Source organism: Muscardinus avellanarius (assembly GCF_963383645.1).
Source record: "Muscardinus avellanarius genome assembly, chromosome: X".
Classification (NCBI taxonomy): Eukaryota; Metazoa; Chordata; class Mammalia; order Rodentia; family Gliridae; genus Muscardinus; species Muscardinus avellanarius.
This window is the reverse complement of record NC_137792.1, coordinates 149,646-162,078: the sequence shown is the minus strand read 5'-3', so window position 1 is coordinate 162,078 and position 12,433 is coordinate 149,646. Positions and strand designations below refer to the sequence as shown.

The window sequence follows — 12,433 nt, the reverse complement described above, 5'->3', positions numbered from 1 at the left end:
GGGGGCGTGGCTTAGCTTTAACTAAAGGGGCGTGGCTTCCTCTTGGGCCCTTAACGCGCTGTTGCCTAGGGGGCGCCGCCAAGGGGCGTGGCTTTGCTCTGGCCTGAGGGGCGTGGCCTTTCCTGGGGCCTTCGCTCTGCTGTTGCCTAGGCAGCGTCGCTCAGGGGCGTGGTCCCGGCGGGAAGCGCGCACGGCGTGGGGCGGGGCTTAGCCGGGCCGGGGTGGGCGTGGCCTCCCGGGGGCGTGTCCGGCCTCCGCCCGGCGCCATGGTGCTGAGCCCGGTGCTCCGCGAGCTGCAGCGGCGTCACGTGGTCCTGGCCAGCGCCTCGCCGCGCCGCCGGGAGATCCTGAGCAGCGCGGTGCGTGGCCGCGGACAGGTCCCGCCGGGCGGCCGAGGGTCTCTGGCCTCGCGGGCGGAGGCCGGCCTCCACCCTGCGGGCCTCCCGTCTCGGCCTCCCGGGCCCGGGAACGGCGGGGGTGGGGGGGCTCGCGGGGGATTGACCCGGGGACGACCTCTGACATCTGACCCCGGGTCGGTGCAGCCCTGGGGGGGGGCGGGGCGCGGACGCCTCCTGAGCGCGGGACTCCGCGCAAATTGTTTTATTTTTATTTTATTTATTTATTTTGTTTATTTTCTCATTTTATTCATTTTATCTATATTATCTATTTCATTTAATTTTTATTTCATTTATATATCTTATTTATTTATTTTGTTTATTCTATTATTTTATTCATTTTATGTATTTTCTCTATCTCATTTTACTTTTATTTCATTTATATATTTTATTATTTTGTTTATTTTCTCATTCATTTTATCTGTTTCATTTTATTTTTATTTTATTTATATATTTTATTCATTTATTTTGTTTACTTTCTCATTTTATTCATTTTGTCTATATTATGTATTTCATTTCATTTTTATTTCATTTATATATCTTATTTATTTTGTTTATTTCCTCATTTTATTCATTTTATTTTATTCTATTTCATTGTATTTTATTTTTATTTCATGTATATGTTTTAATTTTCATTCATTTCATTTTATTTCGTGTTTGTGTTTTATCTCATTTTCTTTAATTTCATTTAATTTGTTTCATTTTATTTTTATTTCACTGTATTTCTACTCAACTTTTTAAATTTTATTTCGTTTTATTTACTATTTATCTTTTATTTCCTTTTGTCTGGTTCTGGGGATGGGACCCAGGGGCGTTCCGCTTGCGAGCCGCGCCCCCGGCCGTGTTATTTATACTTGGTTTTGAACCGGGGTCTCGCTGAGTGCCTGAGGCCGGCCTCGAACCCGCGGTCCTCCGGTCTCAGCCTCCGGCCGCCCGCCATGGACCCCCGTCATTCCTATTTTAATCCCTTCGGAACAAGAACCGGGAGACCCGCCGGGCGTCATCCGGGCACCCGGGAGGCTGAGACCTGGAGGGCCGCGGTTCGAGCCCAGCCCCGGCTACTTAGCGAGGCCCTCGGCAACTCGGCGAGACCCGGTCTTCAAATAAAAAATAAAAAATAGGGCCGGGGGCGCGGCTTGGGGGGGGGTCGCATGCCCCTGGATTTCGGCCCCAGACGCTCAAAAAAAAAAAAAAAATACATATATAATAAGTGGGAGGCCGAGGCCGGAGGCTGTGGGGGGGGGGGGGGGGGAGGCCGGCCGGGCTCAACCGCGAGCGCCGCAGAGACCCTCGGCACCCTAGCGGGACATATTTTTTTAAATGAAATATTTTTTAAGTGAAATATTTTTTAATGAAGTTTTTTACAATGAAATATTTTAAGTGAGATTCTCTTAAAATATTTCCGTTCCCCCCGCCCCCCCAGGGCCTGCGCTTCGAGGCCGTGCCGTCCAGGTTCAAGGAGACGCTGAGCCAGGCGCGCGCGCGCCCGCAGGACTACGCCATGGACACGGCGGCCGGGAAGGCGCTGGAGGTGGCGCGCAGGGTGCACCAGGCGAGCGCGGGGCACTGTGGGAGGAGCGCACTGTGGGAGGAGCGCACTGTGGGAGGAGCGCGGGGCACTGTGGGAGGAGCGCACTGTGGGAGGAGCGCACTGTGGGAGGAGCGCGGGGCACTGTGGGAGGCGGCGCCCGGCCTGACCTGACCCCGAGGTCACGCACGCACGCGTTCACACGTGCCTTGGCGTTGTGAGCTAGTCGGCAGTTTATTTCCTTATTTTTATTTATTTCTGTTTTTATTTTCCTTTTCTTCTTTTTTTTCATGTCATTCTTTTTATTATTTCATTTTAATTATCTTATTGCTTTTATTTCATTTTTATTTTTTATTTTATTTCATTATTTTATTTTATTTGATTTTTTGGTTTTTTATTTTATATTATTTTTATTTTATTTTTTATCAATTTATTTCGTTCTTTTATTTTTTATTTTTATTTTATTTCGTTATTTTTATTTCATCTTTATTTTTTATTTTTATTTTATTTTCATTTTACTACATTAATTTATTACTCTAATTTTCGTTTATTTTCATTTAATTTTAATTTAATCTTATGAGTCTTATTTATTACTTTAATTTTACTTATTTTAATTTTATTTATTCTTAATTTAATTTTATTATTTTAACTTAATTTTAGTTTAATTTTATTATTTTATTTTTTACATTTTATTTTATTTATTTTAAATTTTATCTCATTTTTATTTTGTTTTCTTTCTATTTTATTTTACCATTTTTATTTTATTTCATTATTTTATTATTGTTTTTATTTTATCGTATTTTCGTTCTTATTTTTATTTTATCTCTATTATTTTATTTGTTTTTATCTTATTTACTTTATTTCTATTTTATCACTTTTATTTTAATTTTTTACACTTTATTTTCAGTTTGTCAGGGACACTCTCCCTCTGAGCTGACCCCCGGCCCTACTTAATGGAGTCAAGGCCTCACTGAGTGGCTGTGGTCTCTTCTTTGCCAGGTGGCGGAGGCCGGCCTCCATCCTGCCAGCCTCCGGCCTGGGCCTCCCGAGCCCGGGCTGAGCTCTGTCTGTCTGTCTTCTGCAGAAGGACCTGCGGACGCCCGACCTGGTCATTGGCGCCGACACCATCGTGGTGAGTCCCGGCCGGCCTGACGCGGAGGAACGAAGGCTGCCTGGGGGGGGGGGGCTGGAGGCTGAGGCTGGAGGCTGAGGCTGGAGGCCGGCCTCGCCACTGAGCTCGGGACCCTCAGCCACTCAGTGAGACCGTTTCCAAAATGAAAAATAAAACTGGGCTATTGGGGGTGTCGTGCAGAGGAGGCTTTGCCGGGTGGCCGAGGGTCTCTATTGGAGGTTGAGGGTCTCTAATGGAGGCCGAGGGTCTCTATTGGAGGCCGAGGGTCTCTGTCGGAGGCCGAGGGTCTCTAATGGAGGCCGAGGGTCTCTATTGGAGGCCGAGGGTCTCTAATGGAGGCCGAGGGTCTCTAATGGAGGCCGAGGGTCTCGTCCCGCAGGCCGTGGACGGGCTGATCCTGGAGAAGCCGGTGGACAAGCAGGACGCCTACCGCATGCTGTCCAGGTGCCGACCCCGCGGGGCCTCCACGGGGCGAGGCCGGGCCTCCCTGCCTCCGCCCCGGGCCTCCAGGTCACGGCCGCGTGTGTCGCAGGCTGAGCGGGAAGGAGCACAGCGTGTTCACGGGGGTCGCGCTCGTGCGCTGCCGACACGCAGGTAACGGCTTCCGCGGTCCCGGGGAGGGAACGCGGGCTCTACTCTATTTTATTTTTTTTTTATTTATCTTATTTTCATCTTTCTTACTTTTTTATCTTCTTTTTTTATTTAAATTTTATCTTACTTTATTTTATTTTATCCTATTTTTATTTTATTTTGCCTTATTTTACCCGATTTTATTTTTACTTCATTTTATCTTATCCCGTTTTATTTTATCCCATTTTTACTTTATTTTACCCTATTTTATTTTTACTTCATCTTATTTTATTGACTCTATCTATTGAGCAATCAGGTCTCCCTGAGCCGCCGAGGGTCTCTGCGCCTAGCCCAGGCCGCCTCCCTCCAAGCTCCGGCCATATTTCATTTTTATTTCTTGACAAACCAGGTCGCACTGAGCGGCCGCGGGTCTCTGCTGTGCCCCGGCGGCCTCCATCCGACCCGCGATCCTCCGGTCTCGGCCTCCCAGATCCTGGGAGCGGATGGCCGTCCACGAGCCGCTCCTCCCGGCGTCCTCGTTAGCCGAGCCATTCTCTAGTGGTTCCCTGCTCTCCTTTTTCTCTGGTGTCTAATATGCCTCTCTTCACCAGAACGCGCTGGGTGTGTGGGGCGCGTGCAGGTCGGGAAGGCCAACGGTTCGTGCCTTGCACCCTGACCTGGGGTCGCTCCCTTTGACCTGGGGCCCTTTAACCTCCTAGAGCACGGGTTGGAGACCCAGATGTCAAGGTTCCGGGGCCGCGCCCCTTGACCTGGGGTCCTTTGACCTCCCAGAGCAGGGCTGAAAACCCAGATGTCAAAGTTCCGGGGTCATAACCCTTGACCTGGGGCCCTTTGACCTCCCAGAGCAGGGCTGAAGACCCAGATGTCAAAGTTCCAGGGTCATAACCCTTGACCTGGGGCCCTTTGACCTCCCCGAGCAGGGCTGAGGACCCAGATGTCAAAGTCCAGGGTCATAACCCTTGACCTGGGGCCCTTTGACCTCCCAGAGCAGGGCTGAAGACCCAGATGTCAAAGTTCCGGGGTCGCGCCCCTTGACCTGGGGCCCTTTGACCTCCCAGAGCACGGGCTGGAGACCCAGGTGTCGGAGTTCTATGAGGAGACACGCGGGTGCAGTTCCCCGCACCCTGACCCCGGGTCGCGCCCCTTGACCTCGCGCCCTCTGACCCCCAGAGCACGGGCTGGAGACCCAGGTGTGGCGGTTCTACGAGGAGACGCGGGTGCGGTTCTCGGAGCTGTCGGAGGAGCTGCTGTGGGAATACATCGACAGCGGGGAGCCCATGTGAGTCCGCGGCGAGCCCCTCGGCACCTCAGCGGGACCTGCGTCAAGCTAAAGAAGGGAAAACCGGGCCGGGGGCGCCGCTGGGAGATCGGGGGGGGGGGGACCCGGGACCCCCAAAAAAACGAAAATTAAATTTCTCCCCCCCCCCCCCAGGGACAAGGCCGGGGGCTACGGCATCCAGGCGCTGGGCGGCATGCTGGTGGAGGCCGTGCGCGGCGACTTCCTCAACGTGGTCGGCTTCCCGCTCAACCATTTCTGTAAGAAGCTGGGCGAGATCTACGGGGCCGGCGCCGCGGCCTCCGCCCCCGGCCTCCCCCAAGCGGCCTCCGAGGCCGAGGCCCGGCCGCCCTGCCCCGCGCGCCTGCTGCACATGATGGACGGCTTCAGGGAGGCCCAGGTGAGGAGGCCGAGACTCAGGACCGCGCGTCGAGGCCGGCCTCGCCTGCCGAGCGAGACCCTCGGCACCTCAGTGGGACCCGGTGTCTAAAGAAACGATAAAAGACGGGGCGGAGGGTGCAGCTCGGGGGTCGAAGGACCCTGGGGTCCATCCCCAGCGCCCCAGAAAAAGAAAGAAAAATTTAAAATAAAGAGACCCTCGGCCATCTAGGTGAGGGTCTCATTGTTTCCAGATTAAAAAAAATAATTTTTTTTTGGTCAGAATGATCTGGAATATTTAGTAATTTTTCCAGATTAAAAAAATTAATAATTTTTAAATAAAAGTTCATTATCTGAAAAATAATATATTTTTTCCAGATTAAAAAAGTTTTAAAAAATTGTTCATAAATATCATGTGGAAAAAATAAATGTTTTTCCAGATGAAAAATTAATAATTCTTTTATAGGAGATGATTCTCGGGAAAAATAAAAAAATATTTTTTCCAGATTAAAAAATTAATAAAAATTGTCAATAAAAATAAATTATCTAGAAAAATAAACATTTTTTCAGATTAAAAATTAAAAATTTTTTTTTTTTACAAAAGTCAATTATCTGGAAAAATCTTTACTTTTTTTATTTTTCCAGATTAAAAAATTACTAAATTTTTTTTAATAAAAACTAATTATCTGGGAAAACAAAAAATAAATATTTTTTCAGATAAAAAAGTAATAAATTTTTTTTATAAAAATTAATTTTCTAGGAAAATAAGAAATAAATATTTTTGCCACACAGTAAATGCCTGTCTTCCCCCCGCAGGCGTTGCTGGCGGCGTGCCGGCTGCAGGTGTTCGACGCCCTCCTGGGGGGCCCGCTGCCCGCCCCGGCGCTGGCCGCCCGCCTGGGGGTCCCGGAGGCCGGAGCCCGGAGGCTGCTGGACGCCTGTGAGGCGCTGGGGCTGCTGCGCCGGAGCCCAGCGGGTGAGCGCGGGGCCCTGCCTGGGCGGGACGGGCTGGGGAGGCCGGGGCCGGAGGCCGGCGGGGTGGAGGCCGGCCTCCGCCTCTGCTGCAGAGACCCTCGGCCAGTCAGTGAGACCTGCCATCTATATATATATATATATATATATATTTTTTTTTTTTTTTTTTTAAGGCTGGGGTGTAGGTCAGAAGGGGCTGGGTTCCGTGTCTAATATTTATAAAATAATATTAAAATAATATTAAATATTACATGTGATATTAAATTTAATTAATATTAATTAATATTAAATAATAATAGATATCAAAATATAAAATGGTATTTATTTGACCGGATGATGAGCTACAGTGCGGGCGGGTGACAGTGCTGACCATGGCTGCCGTCCCGCAGGCTACGAGAACTCGGCGCTGGCCGCCGCCTACCTGGCGGGCGCGGACTCCCTGCGCCCCCTCGTCCTGCAGCTCGACGCCCCCCGGCCGGACGCCGCCCTGACCGGGGCGGCCGCGCGCACGCAGGTACCGGGCCCTCCGCGAAAGGGGAGACTGAGGCAGCCGCCCCGGCGGCCCCGGGAGGAAGGGGGAGGCTTTTTAATTTTATTTGTTTTATTTTTTTGCGGGTCCCCTGCCCTAGTTTTTATTCTTTATTTTGAAACCGGGTCTCCCTGAGTGGCCGAGGGTCTCGTTAAGTAGCTGAGGCGCGGGTCGCAAGTATACAGAAGGCTCTGAGAGTATAAAGGAGGGGCCGGGTCAGAGGTACACAGCAGGCGCCAAGTTATAAAAGCATAAAGTCAGAGGTACACAGCAGGCGCCAAAATGTGTACATAAGGCGTCAGATGTAGGAGGTGCCCGGTCAATAGCACACAGCAGGCGCCTAACGTATAGAGAAGGGGCCGGGTCAGAGGTACACAGCAGGCGCCTAATTATAAAAGTATAGAGTCAGAGGTACACAGCAGGCGCCTAATTATAAAAGTACAGAGTCAGGGGTACACAGCAGGCGCCTATTTATAAGAGTACAGAGTCAGAGGTACACAGCAGGCGCCAAGCTATTGGTGCACAGCAGGCCCCAGCGCGGGTCTTGGAAGGTGCCCGGATGTGCCCGGCAGGCGCCCAGCGGCCCCGCCCCCCTCCTGGTCGCCCCGGAGCCGCCCTCGCCCTCCGCGCATGCGCACGCGCTCGCCGGGCTGTGGGCGCGCAGCATCACCGTGACCTTCGACCTGTCCCGCTTCCGCACGGCCTGTCACGTGGGAGGTAGGCTTGCGCTTGCGCGGTGACGCAGAGGGGCGTGGCCGCGCTGGTCCCGGCCCCAGGGCCCGTGGGAGGTGCATGTGGAGACGAGGGGGCGTGGCCTCCCTGCCCCGCCCTCGGGCCCTGTGGGAGGGGCGATGTGATTGGGGGCGTGGCCTCCCTGCCCCGCCCTCGGGCCCTGTGGGAGGGGCGCTGTTGGGGGCGTGGCCTCCCTGGCCCCGCCCTCACGCCCTCCCCGCAGGCGGCGCCGGCGGCCTGGCCCGGGCGCTGGCGCGGCTGCTCCCGGGGCTGCGGCTCCGCGTGTTCGACGCCCCGGCGGCCATGGCGGGCGTGGAGGCCGAGGAGGCCGAGGAGGCCGGAGGCGGCGCCGTTGCCTTCGAGGCGGGTGAGCTGCGGGCGGCGCGGCCGGGCGGGCGCCATGTCGAGGCCGGCCTCCGCCCCGCGGCCTCCGAGCCTCCGCCCCGCCCTGCAGGTGACGTCTTCGCGGACAGCCTCCCCGAGGCCGACCTCTACGTCCTGTCCGGCCTCCCGCACCGCTGGCCGGCCCGCAGGGTGCGCCGGCTGCTGCGCCGCGTGGCCGCGGCCTCCAGCCCAGGTCAGCGCCGCCGCCCCTCTTCCTGGCCGTCTATGGCTCCACTTCGCCGCCCTCTCTTGTTCTCGGCCGTCTACTGCTCCGCTCCACCCGTGTGCCCGGGATCGGTCCATCCGCCTGTCTGTCGGCCCTGGGCCATCGATTACTCGGCGCTCTCCCATCCGTCCGCTGATCTAGCTATCGACTTGTCTTCCTTTCTTTTTCCGTATTCATCCCTCCATCCTTCTCTTTTTACTCATTTATCTTTTTCTTCGTTCATCCGTTGATCTGTTTTCCTATCCGTCTGTTTAATCCATTCACCTATTTGTTGATTTACCTTCTAATCCGTCCATTAGTCAGTCAACTACCATCTCCGTCCATTAGTCAGTCAGTTACATCCATCCATTGCTCAGTCAACTATCATATCCATCTATCGGTCGATTATCATCTCCGTCCATTAGTCAGTCAACTATCACGTCATTACCCACCATCTCCATCCATCAGTCACTCAACAATCATGTCCACCGCCCCCCGCCCACCCCCTCTGCCCCCTCCCCGGGCCTCCATCGTCCATCTGTCCGTCCGTCCGTCCCGCAGGCTGCGGGCTGCTGCTGGTGGACGCGCTCGGGGCCCGGTCGGGCCGGCGCCGCGCCCTGGAACGGCTACTGCAGGTGGAGGAGGCCGCGGAGGTGGAGGCCGAGGATGAAGAGGCTGCGGAGGCGGAGGTCGAGGATGAAGAGGCTGCGGAGGCGGAGGCCGAGGATGAAGAGGCCGCGGAGGCCGGCGTGCGGAGGCTGCTGGCGCGCTTGGGCTTCGGGCAGGTGCAGGCGGCGCCGGGGCTGGAGCTGCTGCTGGCCGCCCGCGCGGCCTCCTGATCCGGGCCGGCCTCCACCCCGGAGGCCCGGCGGCCTCCGCCCATGCCCCGGACACAGCTCCCCGCGGGAGTCGCTGAGGACGGAATAAAACGTGGCTTTGGACAGTCGCGTCTCGCCGCGGGGCCGAGGGTCTCTTTCTCTGCGGCGGAGGCCGGCCTCCGGACTCGGCCTCCCCGGGCCAGGACCGACCACCATGGCTCCTCGTCTCAGTTCCACTTTCCCTTTTCTCCGAGCCGCCTGGGGAGCTCGCGACGCTTCTTGTGTAGAAAGGAGGCCCCGGATGGCCGGGTCGGGGGCCTCCAGGTGGAGGCCGGACTCCAGGTGGAGGCCGAGGACCCCAGGGGGCCCGGGGAAGACCGGCCGGGGCCTGGACATGCCTCCCTCCGCCTGCGCCCGCAGAGCCCCTCGGCCCGCCATGGGGGACCTCCTCCTGTGAGTGCCTCAATCACGGAGCTCCGGTACCTCGCCCCCAGGGGGTCAGGCAGGGTCACCTCACGACCCCGAGGGTCAGAGGTCAAGGAGGCTGCAGAGGTCACCGGCAGGGTGACCCCGGGACCTAGCCTTCTGTAGGGTGTGCTGAGCTTAGGGGAAGGTGAAAGGTCGGAAGCCAAAGGTCATGGAGCTTTTTCCCCAAAAGAGGGAGGTGACCTGCGGGGCCCCGCCCACTCAGACGCCACGTCAGGGTCACCACAGACTCGGTACCCCCTAAGCCTAGCAGGGGGCCGGCTCCCAGCATGCCACGGGGCTGGGGAGAGGGGCGCGGCCAATGGGCACAGGGCCAGGAGTCGCAGGGCGGGGCGGAGCTCCAGCTAGCGGGGGCGGGGCGCGAGCCTGCCACGCAGCCAATCAGCGCAGAGTGACGACGGGGAGGCGGGCCGTGCGCGTGCGATGCTGCTAATGGCGCGCACAGGGAGGGCGGGGCTGAGATTGACGGGCGGGCCGCCCATCCAATGAGCGTGGCGCACTGGCTGGGAGGCGGGACCTAGGCGTGTGCGGCGACCAGTGGAAGGGCGACAAGGAGAGCGGGGGCGCGGCCGAGTCTAGTCTGATCGGCGGGCGGCGGGACCAATCAGTGAACAGCCTTGGCCGGGAGGCGGGACAGAGGCGCGGGAGGCAACCAATGGCCATGTGAGGAAGGCACTTGGGGCGTGTGACTACTGCAGCCAATGAGCGCGGCCGGGGGCGGGGCCGAGCCGCCGCCATGATGGGCCGGGCGTGTCGTTCGCCAAGCACTTCCAGGCCGGGGCGTGGCGGCCGCCATGTCCCAGTGAGCGCGTCGAGCCGCGGCTGCGGGTGGCGGAACGCTGAGCGCGGGGCGCGGGTTCCCGGCCGGAGCGCACGCGGCCGCCGGAAGTGCGGGGACCCGGCGCTCTGTCCGCGCCGCGCCGACTTCCGCTGCGCGGGGCCGGGAGCAGGGTGCGGCGCCTGCGCAGTGCGTCCGCGCCGCTTTCAGAGGACTGCGCGTGCGCGGCGGCCGCGACCTTGAGCGGGAATTTTCAAAGCCCCGTGTCCCGGACTCGCGGCCTCTGGCCTCGTGGGCGCCCGCGGGAGCCTTTTACATTTTAATTTCTCTCAGCGAAGCGGGCGGCGTCTCCGAGGCAACGAATGCGTTGAAAAGTTTCACGGACGCCGGAGTGCGCGCGCGGTTTTGCCACCTGGTCGCTAGGCAACCGGGTGATGCCCGTCAGTGGCAGGCTGGTGCGCAGGCGCGAGCTCGGGACCGAGCGTCTCGGCATTCGCGACCGTTCCCGGCATCCGCGGCCATTGCCGGCGTCCGCCATTGTTCCCGGCATTCGCGGGGCCGAGGCCTGAGGCTCGCGGTTCGCGGCCTGCACCCCTCCGCTCGCCGTTCCCAAATAAAGACTAAAAAAAGAATAGAGACAGACGGGGGCCCTAGCTTTATTACATTAATCGTATCTTATTACTTTAATTTTAGTTTATTAATTTTATTATTATATTTATTGCTTTTTTTAATTTAAATTTTATTATTTTTAATCTTTATTTTATTATTTTATTTTAATTTTTTATTTTGTATTGTACTTTAAATTTTATTATTTGTATTTTATATTTTATTTTATTAGTTTTTACTTCTACTTTTATGATGTTTATTCTATTTTATTATTTTTACTTTATCTTTGTTTTTATTTTATTTTCATCTTTATTTTTATTGTATTTTGTCATTATTTTGTATATTTTTATCTTATTTGTTATTTTTAACTTTTTTATTTTAACTTAAATTTTATTACTTTTATTCCTATTTTATTTTATGATTATATATTTTAATACTTTTATTTTTTTGCTTTAAATTTTATTTTATTTTTATCTTATTTATTTAAATTTAAATTTTATTTTATTATTTTATCTTATTTTAACCTTTAATTTTTTATTTAATTTAAATTTTATCTTATTATTTATTTATTTATTTATTTATTTTTAGAAAAGGTGCCACTGAGTGACCGAGGGTCTCTACCATGTGGCTTTCCCACAATCCCTCATGCCCGGGTCCGTCTATTCTGGGGGACGCCCATCCGGGGCCTGTCCTCCATCCGGCCTCTGGCCCCGTCCCCCAGGCCTGCTCCCTGACCCCACGAAGACGCACAGCGTGGTCAGCTAGCTGACCGCGCATCGGTGCCCGCGGTGGCCGGGGTCGTTCGTCTCCTACCCCTTGGGCGCGGTGCGCAGGCGCATGATGATGCAGTCGGCCCAAGGGAGGCGAGTGTGGGTTGGGGGTGAAGGGGCGGGGTCAGGGGGCACGACCCCTGATTCCCAGGGAGGTCATGCCCCCTGACCTTGCGCCCTTTACAGCTGACAGAATATATACGGGCACCATGGAGGGCGTGGGGGCAGAGGTCACGACCCCTGCTTTCAGGGGTCAGGACCTGTAACCTTGTGCCCTTTGTACCAGACAAAATGTACACAGGCACCATAGGTGTGGGGCAGAGGTCACAACCCCTGATCTCTGACCCTTGATTTTGGAGTTATGACCCCTAACCTTGTGCCTTTATAGTGAACAAAATATACATGGACACCATAGGGGGTGTGGGGCAGAGGTCCTGACCCCGGATTTGGGGGGTCATGACCTCTAACCTGCCTTATAGTGATATACCCGAGCACCGTGGGGGGATGTGGAGACAGAGGTCACAACCCCTGATCCCTGATCCTTGATTTCGGGGGTCATGACCTCTAACCATCTGCCCTTACAGTGAACAAAATATACATGGGCACCATGGGGAGTGTGGGGGCAGAGGTCACAACCCGACTTTGGGGTCATGACCCCTAACCTTGTGCCCTTCGCAGCTGACACAATGTACACGGGCACCACGGACGGCGGCGCCTCCTTCCAGAAGGTGCCGTGGGGGGTCCCGAGCGGGTGCCGAGGGTCTCTGCCCGGCTCCCACCTCATGGCGATGGCGCCCCCGCCGGGCAGGCCCCACCGACCCACCGACCCAGACCCTCCTAGGCCGCGTCCGCC

At 55.0% G+C, this 12,433-nt stretch overlaps 2 protein-coding genes across 2 annotated transcripts; both read left to right on the top strand.

The window, feature by feature from the left end:
- Nucleotides 1-266: 266 nt before the first annotated feature.
- Nucleotides 267-5,476, top strand: LOC308278692 (putative bifunctional dTTP/UTP pyrophosphatase/methyltransferase protein; the record flags this gene model as incomplete). Its single annotated transcript, XM_080718631.1, has 7 exons — nt 267-359; nt 1,819-1,947; nt 3,008-3,055; nt 3,435-3,499; nt 3,588-3,649; nt 4,817-4,925; nt 5,079-5,476. The coding sequence occupies 7 exons, from the start codon at nt 267-269 to the stop codon at nt 5,410-5,412; spliced, it is 840 nt and encodes a 279-aa protein (XP_080574757.1). The 3' UTR covers nt 5,413-5,476.
- A 619-nt stretch (nt 5,477-6,095) lies between these two features.
- Nucleotides 6,096-8,961, top strand: LOC308279431 (acetylserotonin O-methyltransferase-like; the record flags this gene model as incomplete). Its single annotated transcript, XM_080719534.1, has 6 exons — nt 6,096-6,276; nt 6,662-6,786; nt 7,374-7,518; nt 7,757-7,900; nt 7,988-8,110; nt 8,684-8,961. The coding sequence occupies 6 exons, from the start codon at nt 6,096-6,098 to the stop codon at nt 8,959-8,961; spliced, it is 996 nt and encodes a 331-aa protein (XP_080575660.1).
- Between the last annotated feature and the right edge of the window lie 3,472 nt (nt 8,962-12,433).